Source organism: Chelonoidis abingdonii, chromosome 2, assembly GCF_003597395.2.
Source record: "Chelonoidis abingdonii isolate Lonesome George chromosome 2, CheloAbing_2.0, whole genome shotgun sequence".
In the NCBI taxonomy this organism is placed as follows: Eukaryota; Metazoa; Chordata; order Testudines; family Testudinidae; genus Chelonoidis; species Chelonoidis abingdonii.
In genome coordinates, this window is record NC_133770.1 from 244,366,651 (window position 1) to 244,387,622 (window position 20,972).

Genomic DNA, 20,972 nt, shown 5'->3' on the forward strand with positions numbered 1-20,972 from the left:
CACCATTTGGAATTACAAACTCTGACTTACCTTTACATATATTTTACCTGCTTTAACCTCTCAATAACTCATTTCCTTTTTTTTTTTTTTATCTAATAAACCTTTGGTTAGCTTACTACAGAATTTGCTACCAGTGTTATCTTTGGTGTAAGATCTAGAGTGCCAATTGATCTGAGGTAAGCGACTGATATCTTGGGACAGGGAGCAACTAGATGTGAGGTGATGTGATTTTTTTGGTTTAAGTGACCTTTTATCACAAAGTCCACTTTGTTTGGGTGTCAGGATAGACTAGAGAGTCTAAGGCAGTGGTGGGCAACCTGTGGCCCACCAGCAGCCCGTCAGGATAATCCGCTGGCAGGCCGTGAGATAGTTTACATTGACCCTCCGCAGGCACGGCTGCCCGCAGCTCTCAGTTGACATAGTTCGCCGTTCCCGGCCAATGGGAGCTGTGGGAAGTGGCATGGGCCACAGGGATGTGCTGGCTGCTGCTTCTTGCAGCTCCTGTTGGCCGGAAATGGCAAAACATTATGGTCAATGTAAACAAACTGTTTTGTGGCCCGCCAGCAGATTACCCTGACGGGCTGCAGGTTGCCAACCACTGGTCTAAGGGGACTGTCTGTGATTCCATGGTAACACTGATATAATGATCCAGGAGTTCACATTTGTTACTGGGTTGGTGAAATCTAATTACAGAAAACACCACCAGCCTGGGGTGCCTGCCCTGCTTTCTGACAGTCTGCCCTGAGGTAGGTACTCAGTTGTGAGCCACTCTAGACAGCATGACAGTTACCGCAGAACATTTTGATAGGAAACAGTAAGTTAATTCATTAACCTTTTACTTTCACCTAGGTTCAAAGTTGTACTTCAGATTACAAGTGAAAATGCATCTGGTGGTCTCTTCATTCTAAACAGACATCTCTCCATCACAAAAACTCTACTCCAAGTAAGAAGAAGTGGCAGACACTGCTCCAAGGCTTAGCTGTTGGAATGACTGGGGTATTGTACATCAGAAGTGATATGTATTGGAATAGCTAAAAGGGGAAGTGTACAGAATGTCTTCTCTCACAATCTGGCCCTAACAAGAGATGTTGGTCCTACACTTATGTGATCTAAGACCCACAAAACGTGTTTTTAAAAAATTATATATTTATTGGGCTGCCTTTTTAAAGGTTCTTTCAGCTCCTAAGTTTATTTTTGGTTGATTTGCAGACTAATTCTTATGTAATAATCTGCCCTGTACAGAGAAACATTACAAAAGTCTTGCTTATTGGAAAGGTTTTCCTTATATGGGTCTTTTGAAAGGCCTGGTGCACAGAGCTTCAGTTTAATTAAAACATGTATACAGTCAGCAAAATTTACATTTTATCTTAAGTCAGAAATTTCCTATACATCCATGTTCTCAAATCTCTCAATTTTTAACGTGTTAAGAGAACAACTCTGTTGTATCAACATCTGGATCTAATATGCACGCACAATTTCCACTGAAATCAGTAGGAACTCCACAAGTGAACGTGACAGCACAATTATTTTTTATTTCTGTATAATGTTTTTAGTTTGGGGTTACTTGTGAAAGTGATCTAGCACTAATACCTACAGACAAAAGTTAGTCCACACTAACATTCCAGAGGGCCCGTTGTCTTTTTCAGATCGCTTTCTCTAAATCTTAAGAATCTATAGCTGATGAGAAAGAAATCAGAGGAGGTTCAACAAGGACAAGGGCAGAGTCCTGCACTTAGGATGGAAGAATCCTATGCACTGTTACAGGCTGGGGACCGACTGACTAAGTGGCAGTTCTGCAGAAAAGGACTTGGAGATTACAGTGGATGACAAGCTGGGTATGAATCAACAGGGCCCCTGTTGCCAAGAAGGCTAAAGGTATATTGGGCTGCATTAGTGGCAGCACTGCCAGCAGATCAAGGGAAGTGATTATTCCCCTCTATTCGGCACTCATGAGGCCACATCTGGAGTAGTAAGTCCAATTTTGGGCTCCCCCCTACAGAAAAGATATGGACAAATTGGAGAGAGAGTCCAGCAGAGGGCAACCAAAATGATTAGGGGGCTGGGGCACATGACTAACGAGGAGAGGCTGAGGGAACTGGGCTTATTTAGTCTACAGAAGAGAAGAGTGATGGGCGATTTGATAGCAGCCTTCAACTACCTGAAGGGGGGTCCCAAAGAGGATGGAGCTCAGCTGTTTTCAGTGGTGGCAGATGACAGAAGAAGGAGCAATGGTCTCAAGTTGCAGTGGGGGAGGTCTAGGTTGGATATTAGGAAAAACCAAAGCACTGGAATGGGTTACCTAGGGAGGTGGTGGAATCTCCATCCTTAGAGTCTTTAAGGCCCTGGCTAGCATGATTTAGTTGGGGTTGATCCTGCTTTGATTAGGGGATTAGACTAGATGACCTTCTGAGGTATCTTCCAACCCTAACATTCTATGATTTGATTGAAAAATGAAACACTTGGGATTTTTTTTTTTCATTTACAGCTTAACTGAAAGCTAGCATAGGAGTACGTTGGCCCTTTTCAGCTATTAACTCATATAAACTAAATAATAAAGTCAAATCACGTTGACAGTTTTGTAATTTCTACATTTCAAATAGATATATTATATATACACACGAAACCACAGACTACAGGGACTGTTACTAATCGGACTTTTAGATGTCCAAACCTGCATTCCTTTTTCCAGTGAAATAATTGTATAACGGGTAAAATCCTCGGCCCACTGACTTCAACAGAGCCAACCTTTCACCCACAGAATGTAGAGTTAGTGGTTTATACTTTAAGACTATCCACATAATGTATTATATACAGCAGATTGATTTTATCTATAGAACTTGATTTAATTTTTACCATGACAAAATTTGATTTTTGATCATGAATCAGACTAAACAGTAAAATGAATATAACTGATTTTGTTCCAAACCCAAATTATCTTTGTACTAATGCAAGCAGACTCATAAATACCTTTGGTATTAGTCGGATCCTATTTCTAAACACAATGTTCACATTTCATCTATAATAAGTAAAGCATCTCAAAGATTTGCAAGGCACTAGTTTTGCGAGTGTCCAGTTTAGTGCCTTGAGTAAAGTGAGATTGGTAGAGTCAGCTTAATACACAGTGGAAAGTTTGTGCACTGCACATAATTCAGCACAGTTTGGCATGATTGGCAGTTGCTGTTCAGAGGGGACACAAACTATACATACTCAATGCACGCTAAATTCTCTCTCTCCCTTGAAATCACAGTTTCAAAACTGAGGCCATGAGTGAGACAGGGTAATGGACACTGCACTGTAATTATCTACAGGAGGCTTCAGTTTTAATTCCTGTTTGTTCTGTTCACAGCATCCTAACAGGACAATACTTTGCCTCAATTTAAGAGCTTTACTGCAGAGAGCTGGACTCTGTGGCAGTTGTACAGTTGCTGTAGCGAATAAAAAGGTTAATGAACAAAATCTATTTATATTGTTTTATCCACCTCAAAGATCAGTGAATGTTACATAATTATGCATATTAAAGCTTGTTACACCACACTCAGAATGCTGAGTCTAAATCTGATTTAGATGGTAGTATGGATTTGGTCAAAAATATTTTGTGGAGTATGAGGACAGGAAAGGATAAGCAAGAAAGTCTTCCATTTCCTTTGATTTCTTCTCCCCATCCCTTCTCTTCTCTTCCATTCCATCTCTCCTCTCTTCTACTAATCTTTCCCATTCATTGTCATTCCCACTTTCTCCCCCGATGCACTTTCAATGTTTATTCTCTCTCTCCCTTTCCACAGCAACCCAACGCTAAAAGTAGCAATTCTTGTGATTAACACAGAGAGAGAGGGAAAAGCACAATTTCATAGTTTGAGCAAATGACTGAGCTCCAGGAACTCATGCTACAGCTCCTGATACAAACTCTCTTTCTGGCCTCAGGTTAGTCATTAGGGGTATGTCTACAGTGAAATAAAACACCCACGTCTGGCCTATGTCAGCTGACGTAGGCTTTCTGGGCTATACAATTGCAGCATAGATGTTAGGGCTTGAGCTTGAGCCCTGGCTCTGCAAGCCCACAAGGGGGGAGGGTCCCACTGCTTGGGCTCCAGCTAGAGTCTGAACGTCTATATTGCAATTTTATAGCCCTGCAGCCAGAGTCCGAGTCAGCTGACATGAGCCGGCGGTAGGAGCTGTATTGCAGGGTAGAAATGAATCTCTCTGCCTTGATCCCCTTATTGGTAAAATACCTACCTACAACCCAGATGTGAGGAGTCATTAATGCAAAGATTCTGAAGATGAAAACATCTGTAAATAAGTATCATTATGCTTGTTTCTAACATTGTATAGTCACAGCTAGAACTAGAAAACTACCAGAAGTGTTTATCTTAGTAAGAAAAATCAGAAGAACTCAGTAATATAGAGTATCAGAAAGTATAGGACACATGTGCTTATTATTATTAAGAATAAACTGTATCCTTTTATAATTATATCTCATCTATATAGTAGTTACAAAAACACACACCAAAGAAAGAAGGGAATTCCAACCCAAAGACAAGTCTCTTGGCTTCTAGTGCATAAATTTATGGGATGGTGGGAGGGGAGGGGGAGAGAGAGAAGGGTATATGCCAGAGACCCTTATACCCCTCTCTACCACCCACAGGGAAAGCTTTCCATTCACCACTAGTGGGAATGCAAGTGCTTTTTTTTCCAAGACCAGTTGTATTTATTTTGAATCTTCTGTAATTCTATATTTATCCATCATATGAACCTATGGATGTTAATAAGGTTGTATAAAGAAGAATATAGTCAAAACTCTTATCCAGCTCCAATTCTCTACTCATCTATTTCTTGAAAAAATATACTGTAGTAGTGCAATTATGTCAAGAAAATCCAATTTTATGACCAAAAAAGTTCTCAGAATATTATGATACACATGCAGACAACTTTTCATAATAATAAACGGTTACTATGGACAATATTTAGCACACAGTAAAGGATAAAAAGCTGACAAAGCTTAGTTTTGTGACCCTGTAACAATGCTCTGATTTTTTAAATATCTGAAATGAGTAAGCATTGATCAGTTTATACTTATATTACTTGAAAACAGTCATACATACAATGGCAAACTCCCTGGATTGCATCCTCTATGTAAGACTAGAAATAGGTTGTCTTAACTGTGACTGTTGTCTTAGGTTTCCTGGACACATTGCTGTCCTGATAATTCATATTACCAATTCTGGTTTAATTAAGGCTGTCACAGAACCTGTGACTTCCACCTATTTCTAAAGGGGGAGGGGAGAGGGAGAAGAGTCAGCATGGGGCCAAGTGTTGTGTTCAGGAAAGATGCTTAGAGGGCACAGGAGATCTCTAAAACCATGTAATTTAGACAGTCACAACATGCTTTTGAAACAAACAGTAGATGGTGGTTTTTAAAAAATTTCAGGCCCAGATGTTTAGCGTGGGTAAGCTAATGCAAGTTACTGGGCTCAATACAGAGGTAACTGGGTGAAATATAATGGCCTGTGATTAATGCCTTTCATTTTCAGTTTTTACAACAATTATTCAGTTTTTACCAATTTTCATTTGACTTTTGGACCCCTCAAGCACAAGAAAATCCTGATTATGTTAAGAAAATCCAATGCATTACATTAGGTAGAATAAATTAGTCTAATTGTAAATACAAGGCTGTCTGTTAAAGTAAGGTAATGTAGCAGAAGATACCCACATGTGGAAACATACTGTTAATGTACAGCTGATGAAATAAACCACAGCATTAAATTACTTTTACTTTCAATATTCTTACTGTTCTTTAGTTGATGCTTTAAACCCTGATATTTACCCAGAATACTGAGTTCATTTTACATTAATTTTCACCCTTTTAAAAAACAAACATTGAAATTCCCATGAAATTTTAAACAAAATCAAAACCAAAAGCAAATGTACTTTGTCTGTGATATAGAGGAAATCAGGCTAGATGATCTAAAGGTCCCTTCTTATATCAGCTAAGGATCTGGCCCCTAGAGTTCTGTGTGAATTTTTCTAACTTTACAAACTTGTGAAGTAGGACTGAATCTGTTCTTGATCCTGCAAAAACTTAATAAACCTAAATTTCTCACTTTAGCAAAGTTACAGATACACTTACATTTTTATGGACTGCGACCTTTATCACCTCAATGTATTGTAACAAATGTGTGATTAAAAAATATAGTTTACTGAAATATTGTGCTCAATGACTTTATGCAATTTCTGTTTCAGACTCATGAGCATTGCCATTTTAACTGTGACAAACTCAGAGTAATGAAGATAAGCACATGTGTAAATGTTAACAAGATCAAAGATTATTAACATTCATCTCCATACTACACCTCTACCCCGATATAATGCAACCCGATATAACACGGGTTCGCACACAACACCGTAAAGCTCTGATACGCTGCTCTGAGAAGTGTGTTAAGGATGTCAGGCCAGGTCGGGGCTGAGGGATTTGATAAGGGGCTGAGGGTTTTGGGGGCAGTCAGGGGCTCCCCCCGCAGGGTCTGGGGGGCAGGAGCTGTGGGAGGGCACTTTGGGGGCCCCGCAGTCTCAGAATGACCCGGGGAATTAGCAGGGGGCCGGGAGCAGCCCACTCTGCTTCCCTCACCTCTGCCCCAGCCGTGTTGCTCAGGGGAGGGGACTTGGGGGAAGGGATCCCCCTCACACTCACCAGCAGCGGCGGAAACAGAGCAGCCCGGCCCCAGCCTGCTCCACCAGTTCCCAGCCGCAGTGCTCTGCTTCCTGCCACAGGTGAGTACGGGGGGGCATCCCTTCCCCAACCTCCCTGCACTCATCTGTGGCAGGAAGTGGAGCGCTGTGGCTGGGAGGTAGCAGAGTGGAGCAGGCTGGGGCCAGGCTGCTCCGCTTCCCGCCGCTGGTGAGTGTGGAGGGCGTCCTTTCCCCAACCTCCCTGCACTCACCAGCAGCTGGGAGTGGAGCAGCCCAGCCCCAGCCAGCTCCACTCTGCCACCTCCCAGCTGTGGCACTCCGCTTCCTGCCGCAGGTGAGTGCAGGACCTTTCCCCAGCCGCCCCCCAGCAACACAGCTGGGGCCAGGGCAAGAAAAGCAGAGCAGGCCAGGGCCATGTTGCTCCACCTCCCGCCGCAGGTGAGTGCGCGGGGGCATCCTTTCCCCATCCTCTCCACACTCACCAATGGCAGGAAGCAGAGCGCCGTGGCTGGGAGCTGGCAGGGTGGAACAGACTGGGGTTGGGCTGCTTCGCTTCCCGCCGCTGCCGGTGAGTGCATGTCAGGGGGCAGGGAGGGATGGACAGGGGTCGGAGTAGTCAGGGGACAGGGGGGTTGGGTAGGCAGTGGGGTCCTGGGGGGGATTAGGGGATTGAAGGGGGCAGTCAGGAAACAAGGAATGGGAGGTGGGGGCAAAGCAAGTTTGATATAATGCGGTCTCACCTAGAACGCGGTGGGATTTTTTGTCTCCCAAGGACCGCGTTATATCGGGGTAGAGGTGTATTTCACTTCTAAGCTGACAGCCAGCACTGCAGACTTAGCCCTGACCCTGCGAAGCCTCACACAAATACTTAACTGTAATAGTGAAATTGCTTATGTGCTCATAGTAAATATTTCAGATGAGGTGTACACTCTTGAAAATAGGAGTTTAAAATCTGGACAAAATCTTAGCTAATGACAAAGACTGAACTACTATATGTTCAAATTGTTTTAAGCAACTTCATCACAATAAATAGTTTTTTGTAAAGAAAAATGAACTAATCTTATTTATTTCCTCCATCTCCTTTTCTAACACCATCAAGATGTGAGAGGGAGTATTTTTATCTCACATAACCCTAGTTAGCAAGAATAAAACCTTTACGCTAGAAATACTCGGACATTATAACTCTAGAAATGTATAACTGCCTTTTAAAAAAAAGTTCAAAAATTAACAATGAAAAAATGAAGTCTTTGGAGTCTCCTGATATAACCTGCTGATTGACTACTGCTTCAATAGGTGTTGAAAATCCATAATATCTCACAGTGGGCAATCAGCATGAAGCAGGATTGGACCCATAGTTTGTATGTCCGTAGAATACACACACAGGAGAAATTTCCTTGTTCAATATTCTTGAGGACTGGCAAGTAGCCATTTTTCCTTCCAAATACAGGAAACTGGAGAAGTAGGCTAGATTTATCCCCAGTGTAACATTTTTGAAGGCAAATGAATGGATCTGTTTCAGTGACTTTAAAATAGTTTTAAGATTTTCTCCATAGTGACTATTAATGTGATAAAATAGGGGAAGCATCCCCATATTTCTGAAATGTCTCTTCTTCCAAGATTTTAATACATGAGCTCCAGTGTTATCTTTTTGTTAAATATGTTCTGAGATATTTTTGATTTATGCCACGATCCCCAAGTTATACTGGTGTTTGTTAAAACAATTTTATTATTATTATGCATTGTTGATGAATATTCACTTTTTAGATGTGTATCTCGTCTTTCTGTGACTTTTGTTGTAGCAGGAATTGGTCTATAATGTTTAACTGTTGAGCAGCTTTGTATATATATGGTGATTTTGTAATCCTGTCCATTTATTTTTTGATTAATTGCTATGACAGTTATTATGTCAAAAAGACACCAATAAAAATAAATTGGAAAGCACATTCTGAGTCAGGATAGAATTTAGGTTGATGGAGGTCATGTTTAACTAACTTGCTAGATTACTTTATAGATCCTACAGTCATGATAAAAGAAAGGCAGGGTACATAAAATAGATTTTCAGAAAGCTTTTGACACCTTCCATATATCAAGAGATTAATGGCAACAAAGAGTCTGAGAACAGGAAGCAAAACAGAGCACTAGATAAAAGGAAACAAAAAGATAGCTACAAACGGAAGTTTTACAAGTTGAAAAGGGTTATGAATCCAGGCTCAGTTTTAACATTTCAGTAACAATTATTAAACAATTAAATAATTTGGCCAAGATATCAAAAACAAAAATTTCCAAATCTGTAGATCATACTGAAAATAGAATCTGAATAAAAAATAATTTGCAATACAACTAGAATAAAAGGGAATGGCATAATTTGAATGATTAAGTAGATTGAAAATGCTAAAAAATGTAACATAATTAGTTGGGGAATAAAGAATGAAGCAGCCAGGGAATCTGTGCTAAATAGAACAGCCATTCTGCACATTCATTCTTAGAGTTGTAGATTAGAAAGCCAGAAGGGACCATTGTGATGATCCAGCTTGACCTCCTGTATAACAGGCCATAGCACTTCTCATGAACTAATTTCTTTTGGAATTAGAGCGTATCTTTTAGAAAACCATTTGGAGATGAATGGATCAGGAAATGAATTTTAGAGTTACTACAAAACAATTGCTGAAACTCTCAGCCAGGAACACAGCTGCAATAAAAGAAGGGAAGCAGAAACCTAAAGGATGATCAATAAGAAAGAATGGTTCCTGTTTTGTTGGATAAACCCTTGTTAGACCCCCAAATAGAACTGTGTGTATATAACTGTTTACTGTTCCATACAAATTGATTCTTTTGAGAGGGAGCATCACAGATTTTTAATGCCAGAAAGGACGATTATTATAGTTTAGTCTGGTATTTTGCATAATACAGGCCACAGAATTTCACCTACTAATTCCTGCATCAAACTAAAATCTGTTAAGTCAGAGCCTCTCTCTTATCACAGTCTCAAGAAAATCAGTTATGGAAAGGCTTAATGAGTTTGAATGATTTCCCTTTGAAAAGACAAGAGAAGCTATTCACACTATTGAACAGTGTCAAAAATTAAGATACAGCCCAGAGCTAGGATTAAAAAGGGAATTATTCTTATGCTACCGGTATTTAATGCAGAGGATACTAACAAACACAGAATGACTTTCCAAAATGACTAAAAAGCAACAGAGTCCTGTGGCACCTGACGAAGTGGGTATTCACCCACAAAAGCTTATGCGCCAATATTTCTGTTGGTCTATAAATGTGCCACAAGACTCTTCGTCTGGATGTGTAAAAAAAAACGACAAACATGGCTACCCCTCTTATGCAAAATAACTAAAGGCAACTTAAGCAAAAGTTACAGAGTTTGGTTGACTTATGGAGGAGACTGAGGCAAGGTGATGGTGAATAAAAAGGAAAGTTGAATGGAGGTCAACCCAAAATGAGTAGTCTTGCTAGGCCAGACTGCCTCTCTTTTTTGTTAAAGGGTTATATTTTCCTGACATGGAATACTCCCTGATGTTCCCATAAACAATTTATGGAATTATATGCACGTACATTTCACAGATTCACTCTGCCCTACTTCTCAAAATGTTTACCAACCACCTCCTCCACCCTCTTAATCCTTTATAACCATCTTTCCATCCCATCTCCACTGTCCTAAACAATTAGGACAGCAGAGAGTCAATATAATCTGTGCTTTTCCTATATGAATGTCCTTCAAGACAAGTCACTACTGGTTTTTAATCCTACCTTACAACTTCCTTGTTGTTTAGTTATGACTGACAGGCAAGTATTTTCTGATGCTCTGCTACATGTTTGCTCTTTTATCACTTGATTGGTTCAAGATGACAAAAGCTGATTACAAAAAGTACAGGTGGAGAATACCCTTCAAGGTCTATCAAGGAGCATTTGTACATCAATCTAGGTATATATCCAGCCCTCATTACCAATTTCTTTTTCTTAATTTCATCCTGTAACTTCAACAACACACGGTACCAGTCTCAACAGTCTTTCTCAAATCACATTTAGGACTTGTCTATACTTACAGTACTGCAATGGTGCAGCTGCAGCGCTTAGTGAAAATGCTACCTACGCCAACAGGAGAGCTTCTCCCGTCGGCATAGGTACTCCACCTTCCTGAGAGCTGGTAGCTATGAGGATGGGAGCAGTTCTCCCATCAACATAGTGCTGTCTACACTGGGAGTTTGGTCAGTATAACTGTGTCGCTCACAGTGCGGATTTTCCCCACCCGAGTGACGTACTTATACCAACATAAGTTCTTAGTGTAGACCGGGGCTCAGCAATTGCTCAGCAAAGCTATAGATAATTTTATTCTTTAAATTCCTTGTTACAACCAGTCCCTCTATCCTTTTACCATATTTATTGCTCTCCTTTAAATTCTACCTTATTTGTCTACATTTTTAGGAAGAGGGTGTTCAGAAATTAATACAGTATGACAAATAGTTTCCGTAGTCATACTTTGGGGGACCCTTACCTCCACCTCCGTAAAATGGTGTTTCTGCATATCCAGCCTTTACTAATTTACATCTTTTGAAGACCTTATGTACATCTGTAGTGGAAGGCGTTAAAGCAAGCCAAAGAGGCTGTGCAGCACCCCATCCAATGCTGGAGGGGCTTACTGGGAGCCAATCAAGTGGAGGCTTGAAAGCAGCCTATTAGGGCCATGCTGGACTCTATAAGAAGGCTGCAGGGCAGAGCAGAGTGGAGTCTCTTCCCTTGAGGGCAAAGGGAGAAGAACTAGCTCTTAGAGAGAGAAGCACCTAAGACAGGGCTGGGCAGGGTCAGCAAAGGCTGGGAGAGCTCTAGGCTGACGATTGCCAGACTGGGCCCCTGACACAAAGGGTCAGATATGGTGCTGGGGCTACAGGGAAGGGACCTATGGAAACAGGCAGTAGAGGAGAGCTGGATGAGGGCAGTAAGTGGTTGCCACTAGAGGGTCCCTGGGTTGGGGCTCAGAATAGCAGGCAAGCCTGGGCACCCCCGCTTTTCCCTCTCACTTGCCAGTGATGAGAGTGGCTAAGCCAGACTGCAGCTTGCGCTTGGGGAAAGGGACAAGACTGAGGACTGCAGTGAGCCATTGAGGCGAGTGATAGAACCAGAAGCTGCTGGTCCCCTGGAAGGAGGGCAGGGGTGAGAGCTAACAGAGCAGGCACAGCCGGAGGGTAGTGTCCCGAAGCGGATGCTGCGGTACAAGAGTGACATGGGTCCGACTCCGAGAAAGTAATGGAGAGCGAGACACCACTAATGAAGGTGCACTGCTGAAAGAGCTAATTCCCAAACGAACCAGCAGGAGCTGCTGCGGTGGTTGAGTCTGTGCCCTGTTACAACATCATTTACAAACTGTTAGATTCTTTAAAATATTACTCTAATTTTTATTAGGAAGCAGTACACTGCTTTAAAATAATCTTTATTTTTCTTTAGATCCATGGTTTTTTAACTTCATAATATACTATGATCTTTTTATCAAAATATGTACAGTATGATGCATTTCTTTACTCAACCTACTTTTAATTCTTCTGATAAAACTTAAATTCTCATTCTGGGTTTTGTATGTTGTTTTAAAATTAGTTATTGCTTCAACTCTTTGCTAAATGGTTACGCTGCCAAAGGCCTCCCTGACTTCTTTGCAAAATCCAGCTACCAACACTCATTTCAGGGCAAACTGTGTTATAAAGTAGATTTTACCTCTAATTGGATTAGTAGCCCAATAACTTCTTTATGTGTTTGCCACTTAACTGCTTTTCAGTATAAATCACCCACAAATGCAACTTCTTCCATGTATTTGGTACTCACTCTTTACCTATGTGTAGCAAATAGATCTTTTTAAATCTATGCGCGAGTGGCTGTACAATTCAAGCAAAAGTCAGTGTCAGTAGTGGAAGGTCAACTTTAACAAAAGTAATATGGCATACTCTCTTTCTAACATGCCAGTCAATATTTCCTCACAGCATTTTTTTAAAAAAGCTGTTTTCATGATGACAGTAAATTGCAAGTAGAGTCTGACTGAGAAAAGTCATTTGAAATGTGGAAAGTTGCCAGAAAGCTTTATTTACATTTATAAAAAAATAAAAAAGGTGCCTACGTATTTGCTTTAAGCACCCTTGACAAAACACTTAAAAATCATAAACTGCCAATATTATAATTTAAATTGTGGCAATTCCATCTCAGCCCCGACCAAAAAAACAAAAACATTAAAAAAGTTGAAACAGCCTTCCTTCTTTCCCCGTTAACCACCCTCAAAATTCTGTCTCATTTTCAAACACTTGGGGAAAAGAAAACCCACGAAGTTTGCAACACACACTGAATGACATCAGATTCTGGTTATTTCAGATCCAATGGAGGAAGCAAGTTTCAAAACTGAGAGTCCCCTCAGAATGCCCTGGCAAGTGGGTCCCTATCCCCATCTAGACTTAGGAGATTCCAGCCCAAATGAGTGAAAAGAGGCTCTCTCTCAAATAAGTAGATAGGTCCTGATTCACAAAGAAACTTAGGTATAGTTACATTCAACATCACAATGTATAACTTTTAGGTTCTTAGAAAATCACTTGGATTCACAAAGCCTGAGTTAGGCACCTAGATTCCTATACAATGAATGTACAAGAGAGATGGGTGCATCAAAAACAGGATTCGTTAAAGCCAGCATGCTAGACAATGCCTCCCATAACTTAGCCAATGGGAGCTGCCAAGCCAAGAGGTGTACTAAGATCTGCCTCTCTCTTTTGGATAGGCGCCTAAGTCTGGGAGGCAGGAATGCTCCTCCTTCTGTGTGGGATTCTCAGCTGCAAACCCTCTCCAGGCATTAGGGGGGACTTGAACTGAGGGGAAGGGAGTGTTGCTAATAAATAGATGTTTAGAGCACAACTGTGCAAGTGCGTCTCCTACATTCCAGGTGAGTTCTCTAACGACTGTCCTGAACGTTATGAAGGATTCAAGAGCAATTTAGCAGGGTTCTGTGAATCCCAGTGAGACATGATTCTGGGATTAAGGCACCTAAAATGCTAATTAGGGACCCAAGTTCTTTCATGAATCTAGTCCTTAGGGTGTTATAAGTGAAAACCAACACCTTAAATTTTATCTGAAAACCTGCAGTAAAGAACAAATCCCTAAGCAAAAGTGTAACATGCTTATGGAAAGATATTCCACTTCATAAGCAGGCCACCACATTCTTCACCAGCTTAATTTTCAGGATGGCATATAAAAGGTGAAACTCCATGTGTACAATGGAACACAATGATATATTTTAGTAGTAGTTCTATAGTTTAAGTGCAAGCGTGCAAGACTGATAGTATATTTCTGAAGTGTGCAAGTAATACTCTCAAGTTATGGTGGCAAATTCTACGCTCAGGTTCACATATGCAACTTCATTAAAGTCAGTTAAGATGCACATATGAAACAGAGCTGAACTTGGGTGCCCATTGAAGACAACAATTTGTATTCAAACTTTTAAGAGCCTCTGTCAATATAATTTACTGCAAACAATACATTTTTGTTGCTACACATGAAGTGGCAAAAGCATGCATTTTGCAATTACATACCTTGAAGATGCAATTTCCACTTTGGTTCTTGCCATAGCAGCTGCCCTTTGTGCACCCTCTATGGCTCTATCCACTTTTTCTTTAGTTTTGGTATTTCTTATTGGTATAAGTTGCTTCCTTATTCCACGGACCAAAACATTGTTTTTATATTTTCCCTCTTCCTTTGTGCCATCTGGAAATATGGTGCATCCATATCCATGCCTTTTATTATTTAGCCATTCTCCTTCATATTTCATACCATTTGAACGCTCACTAATACCAAAACCATTGCGCTTGTCATTCTTCCACTCTCCCATGTACGTTTCTGTTGTGGTAGCATCAACATGGTCTTCCATAGGGCAATAATCACAGTCACCATCTCCAAAACTAATCGTAGAATTGGCATCACTAGAACTAATTCTGCTCATAGCAGCATCACTCCTGACAGAGCTACGTTTGCTAGATATTGATGATTTAGATTCAGATTTTCTAAGTTTTATACTACCAAGAAGGGATCCTCTTCTGAACAAGCCTCCTCTTTTCTTACTACCAATGGCTTCCGGTTCACTGTGAAAATTCAAAACAAACCCACCTCTTGTTCCAGCTGGGCTGTCTGAAGTAATGTCATGCAGAACAGTGCCATTGCTCTGCTCACTACGAAGTGAGACTAGAGATGTTCGGAGGGGTGAACGGATCACAGTTGCCATGCCATAAGGTACACTTTGACGTACACCATATCCGTGCCGCATCCCTCCTGTCCACTGTCCCTGGTATGTACCTTTTAAAAGAATAATCAATGGAAACAACATTTAAGAAGCAATTCAATTACAGAGGAACTGATGCCATCACTATAATAGTATATCTGCAGCCAGCTATTTTATCAAACATTTTTGGCAAAATTTCATCAGAAAAGGTAACACGTATTACATGATAAAAAGAATCCTAGAATAGAAAAATATTTTTCTAACTTTTTTTTAAAAAAAAATTCTGCTGTTTAATAAAAATTTAGCATTTCAAATGAATCCAGTACTAAGACAACTAAAAATCCAGTAGCGTCCAGTCTGATTTTAATCTGGATCTCTCAACAAAAAGGCACTCCTAATGGTTTATTGCACAATGACCTCTTGCACACTAGTGTCAAAATATATTTTAACAGGAAAAAAAAAATCTAATTTTGCTGAGATGCCAGGAATTAAACTGTAGTATATGACTTTTGCCTCTTACTCCTTGTGAAATTTTGGCATTTACATTTTTTGCTGCCAACATATATTTCGCTATCATGAATACTGAATAGCTGTGTTTGCTATAAAAATCAATAACTCCCCTGTAGGTTTGTATTTCATTTCAGACTTTTATTCTACTTGTAGCAAGAGAAATACTGTATTATGAGACATCCACAAAGAACCCGGAAAAACAGCATACATCTTATCCTGCAGTCTGATCATATGCAAAAGTGCCAGTGAAATCAGTGAGAGATCTGCTTAAGAAACAACTGAGTTCAGGTTCAAAGACAACGTGTTCAAGGCCTAATGAAATTTAGATCAATGATGACTGACGAAACATGGAAAATAGTTTTGCTTGTAAATTTTGTTTTTATATTTAATTAAATAATTGCATTACTAAATTTGTGATGAGGCTATCAGACCTAAGGCAGAAACTTTAAGTTTCTCTCACTATTCACTTAAATATGAAAAGAATTTGAAGTCCCCTCTCATTCGTGCTCACTTGTATGTAATTAGGACAGGCCAATGGCAGAACAGCAGAGAATTAAAGGATACCATTTTAGCTGTACCTGAATACGTTATGTCTCAGTCTTAACACTGATTTTTTTTTAAATGGAAACAGAAGAGGGAGTTGCATTAACATTTGAAAAGAGGCAGTAACAGATATCTGTATGGTTGATGATGTACTGCCTAGGGTTAAAAAAGTGAATTCAGGTTATTCCCTGGTACATGGTTGTCTCCTTAAGAACATAGGAGCTACCATACTGGGTCAAGACCAGAGGTTCACCTAGCTCAATATCCTGCATCTGACGATAGCCAATACCAGATGTGGGGTTTCTTGCACTTTCCTCTAACACAATAGCCAGATTGTCCCCCAAGAAGTTCTTGTCCTAATCCTTAAAAGTTAGAGATTGATTTAAACCCTGAAACATGGAGGTTCAATCTCCCTCTCTCCTCCTCCCCCTACCCTCCACCAACTGCCCAAAACACTAACATACACAACTCTGGATATTCTTAGAAAAGTACTAAGAAGAAACTTTTTAAAATATCCTTATTTGGTTTTAGTCTGTTAGCTGCATAACACATTAAATTGCTCTTGAGATAAATATATTTGACATTTTGAAGTCAGTGATTTTCTGTAAATGTTTGCATTTGTCAAATGCCTCAAATTTTAACATCACTTAAAGTTTAATTTGAGTAATTGTTTGAAATTAAATCTCAGTTTTATGTACATAGTCCAGTTTGGTTATGCATTTGTGTGAAAATTACTCATCAATATACAATATTATTACCATTTGCCACTTATCATACCTGTCTGAACATGCTAATTTAAAAGCATCAATTTATAAGCTTTGTCACAAAGATTTCCTTAACCAATTTCTATTTCATATAATGTTAAATAAGCTCAACAATAACTATTTAGTGTTAAAATAGTCTAGCAAGTGAAGGTTTTCCTTTCCAACAGATGGCTGCTGACATCAACAGTAAGCAACTTTCTTAGATTCTCTCTCCCTCTCTGTATCCTAGATACCTGCTGAAGCACTGTTTTTTAAGGCTGCTGAATCTAGAAACATGGTTATTTAGAAATACTCAACATATGGAGCAGGGCAAATAAAAAACATGAGCATAATACATGGATGTGGTCTGTAAATAGTTTTAAAAAGTAAAGTCTTTTTCTTGACACTTGTTACTTTAACAAATATTTTTCCTGGAAATAAATGTATGAATAGTCTAGAACAGCTGAAGCTATATTTTGTCCCCACTTCCATCCATATGATTATAAAAGGTGTACCTTTAGAACCCTGAGGTGAGAATCTGGCTACAGATGTTTTGCTGCTACATATATCAACTGTCTAATTTGTTATGCCAGTAATAACAGTTCTGTTACTTTAAAATAAATACACTTCACTCTCATTTAGACTAGGCCCTATTACACCATGTTGGCAACCCACCACGTGGCCTCTTTATATTGCCAGAACAATGTAGATCAGAATCAGTCCACTCTATTTAAATAAAAAAAGTTATCATAAATATCAAAGCTAGGATGGCCTGCAATTTTTATTGATCATACAATACTTTTGTTTTGAAAAGGGAACACAGAAGATCAAAAACATGTAACAATTATGACGTATGTTTTTCACTTCTTTGTAGGAGAAAATGGAAATGGCTATGATTTGCTCCAGAGAGCATTAAAACCAGGACAATTAATTTACTCTTATGTGCTTATCAGACTCTTCTTTCTACTGGGACAATGAAATCAAGGCCAGCTCCTTATTAAAAAAAAGAAAAGAAAAATTAGCTAACGAGGAAGTGGAATATTCTATAAATCAAACATGAGGGAGGAGGGCAGGAGGAACAGAACAAACAAAAACACCATGCCATGGATATTTCATCTGATTTGTGTGTGTGTAGTTTTGCAGTGCAACAATTCTCAAGGACTCAGATATTTGGCTGTAATTAGGCATTAAACAGAAAGGTATCCCTCTTTATTATTACTAGGCGGTATCATATAGAAAAGTGTCCACTCTTGCATTAAGTTTTACAGCTATATTCAAAATATATTCTATTTAAAATGTTTGCTGAAAGCATACTTATACATAAATGTGGAAACAATGCTCTTACAAAAATTATAGTTGCATTTATTATTTCCAAAGTGAAAATTTAAGAAGTTGTTAGAGGAGTATGATTTATCCATAATAATACTGTAATATAACGAAAAGCTAACATATTCAATAAACAACATGATCTACAAAAAACATAACAGAAAGCTTTTGGTTCCTGTTCATTTTAACTATAACTGATTAGTCATTATTAACTGATAATTAATTAGTACCATTGATAGTGGCTTTAAGGCTACCACTGTAATTACCAAATGATTTAAAAACTGCATGTGCTCCTCAAAGAAAAGAGCTACAACTGGGCCACACAGCAAAATAGTTGAATTCTCTACAGTTAAATTCACTAACAGTTTTGGATGGCCCCAAATTGCATTAGTCAGCAAATAATTATTGATCTAAAAAGTTTAGCTAGCTCTAATTAAAACCTAAATTTGTAACCTTTTCCATGGAGATTTAGTTGAACGCCAGTTTAAAAAGCACATACACACAATGGACTGTATTATGCTGTGGTGCAGATGAAAATTAAAGGAAGTTTTGTATGAAGACAGAGATCAGAAGAAGTTTGCTTGTTGCCAGTGTTTGTTATTTCTATGTATATCCCTCTCACACTTACACACTTTAAGAAAAACTTATTGTGGAAACTCTTTCTGTTTAGATTCTTTTTTAAAATCACTACAATCTAAGTATCAGCACATATATAAAAACTTATTTCATTATGCTAGTATTCTCCAGAACAGCAAACAATGGCTTGCTATTACAAGCTACTTTAAAAACAATAACAGACCAGAAAAACTAGCCAACACGCAATGCACAATCCAGCTCAGCATAAAACAAGCTCAGTTTCTGCTTATTTTGAGCAGCTTTGGTATATGCTCAGTTTGTTTGTAGTAACAATTTAGATATTTTTCTGAATAGTTTTTTGCAGTTTCTCATTTGCTGCTGTGTTGTTTGCAGTGCCTCAAAACTAAGGCCCTGACTCTGCAGACACCTAAGAATGTGTGTAACTTAACTCAGGAGTAGTCCCATTAAAATCAACAGGAATGCACATGCTCAAATATACTGACATGTTCTTAAGTGTCTGCAGAATTAGGGCCTTAGTAATAGATATACATTAACAGAACAAAAATTCTTAAGATAGGATAGTGTGGATTTTTTTTTATAAAGCTACTGACTTCCAAACTATCTATGAAGACAATTGTCTTCTGAATTACATTCTGCTTCATTAAGAGGGGGAAAAAAATGGATTCCCACAATTACCCTAAAAAAAGAACAGTGTATGTTAATTATTGAGAAACCTATTTCTAACAATAATAAGCATGCAAATTTACTTTAAAAATATGGCTACAATGAATTATACTTGCCATCACCCCTTTTTAAATGTCTAATCCACCAGAAAAAAAACAACAAAAGAATCCTACAGTGTAGTGAAAGTAAACTAAAACTCTGATCATGTTTTAGAATTAATTAAATAAAAAACATGCATGTTCCCTCTAGGCAGAGACCAAGCATGAAAACTTTCAGCCCCAAGAGATCACTATGAGCATGTGAAAACACTTTTTAAAATCCTAACGTAAAACTATAAAATCAATCTGTTTTATAAAGTAATGTATTTTAACTTTATTATAAAATTAATTTTATGGTCTCACTAAATTTTGGAATAAAAAGCTTCATTTGTAAGTGTGGGGCTCAACTCCCCCTTAGCACATGGGCATCCATTCTTTGATGCATCTCTTTCGGGTTTGCCCACAAATCGCAAATCAACTTCATGTAGAAACTGATACACAGCATTAGGTAAGAGGCCTGAACCAAAGACTGTTTTTAAGTCACAAGGAAGGCAGATTTTATATGTTATCTATTGTTTTGCTAAATTACACTTCTTGCACAGCACTCACACACTTTCACACAAATATGAACTTGCAAAATGTACATGATAAATGTTAAAGTAACATTTCTAAAAGATTTCACTCTAAAAAATTAGGCCAGATTCTCCCCTTACATTGGGATAGATCAAGTAATTCCATTAGTCACTGCTCTCATTTACACTGATTTTACACTGCTGTAACTCCAAAAGCTACAGCAGTGTAAAATCAGGGTGAGAGCAGAAACAGGCCCATCTTCTTTTGTATGGCACTTGAAATGACACATGTACGCTACAATTAAATGAAACTGTGCAAGTGCGTAAGCTTTACTCATGAGTCACCCTGCTGAACCTTAACTTGATCCCTTTGATATGCTAAATATGCCAAAAGTCAGGAAATATGGGAGAGTTTTTAAGAAGGGTTGGGGGGGGGGGGGTTGTAAGGGAGAGAAACAGCAGCTGGCCTTATTTCAAAACATGATTTGTATTTAGTATCACATGTGGGTTTTTTTTTAAGTTACAATATTTCTGTGTTAATTAAATAAGTTCACTTTATAAAAATGTAGGTGGGTCCGAGATTGATTACATCTAATAACGTATAATCTCTTTGGCCACTGTTCGCTTTCTCGTGACTTTATCAATATTGTTTTCCCATATAAACTCTCAAAAGTGAGTGAGTGAGATTTATTTGCCAGTTCTCTGATATAATATGTAAATGTTGCTAAATCAAGGGAACACTACCTGTGAAACCTGCAGCAGTTGTACAAAGAGCAGGCAAAACCCAATGTTTTCAAGCAATCGCAATTTATTTCTAATGCTTAGGAATCTGCAAACATTTCTACCAGCTGGTGAAGGAAAAACGATAGCCCTGGGAATGTGGAACTTTTAAAAGTGAAACAGCTCATAAGTTTCATCCCCTCTACATTTATCACTTAAATGCAGCGTTTCTAACAGAATAATTAATATTAACCCTAGGTCACCTGCAACAGTGTAACCGACACTTTGTTTTCATTGCCCTAATGAGTGTAAAGCAACGGTAGCT

General features: G+C 38.9%; 1 protein-coding gene across 3 annotated transcripts in view; it reads right to left on the minus strand.

The window, feature by feature from the left end:
- JPH1 (junctophilin 1) overlaps positions 1-20,972 on the minus strand; it is a 514,941-nt gene that overhangs the window by 101,499 nt on the left and 392,470 nt on the right. For 2 of the 3 annotated variants that reach the window (XM_032784770.2, XM_032784771.2), the window contains one exon: positions 14,253-15,009. In XM_032784770.2, the coding sequence (XP_032640661.1) occupies positions 14,253-15,009 (757 nt within the window). The remainder of the gene's footprint in view (positions 1-14,252; positions 15,010-20,972) is intronic. The other variant, XM_032784772.2, reaches the window with a different exon arrangement.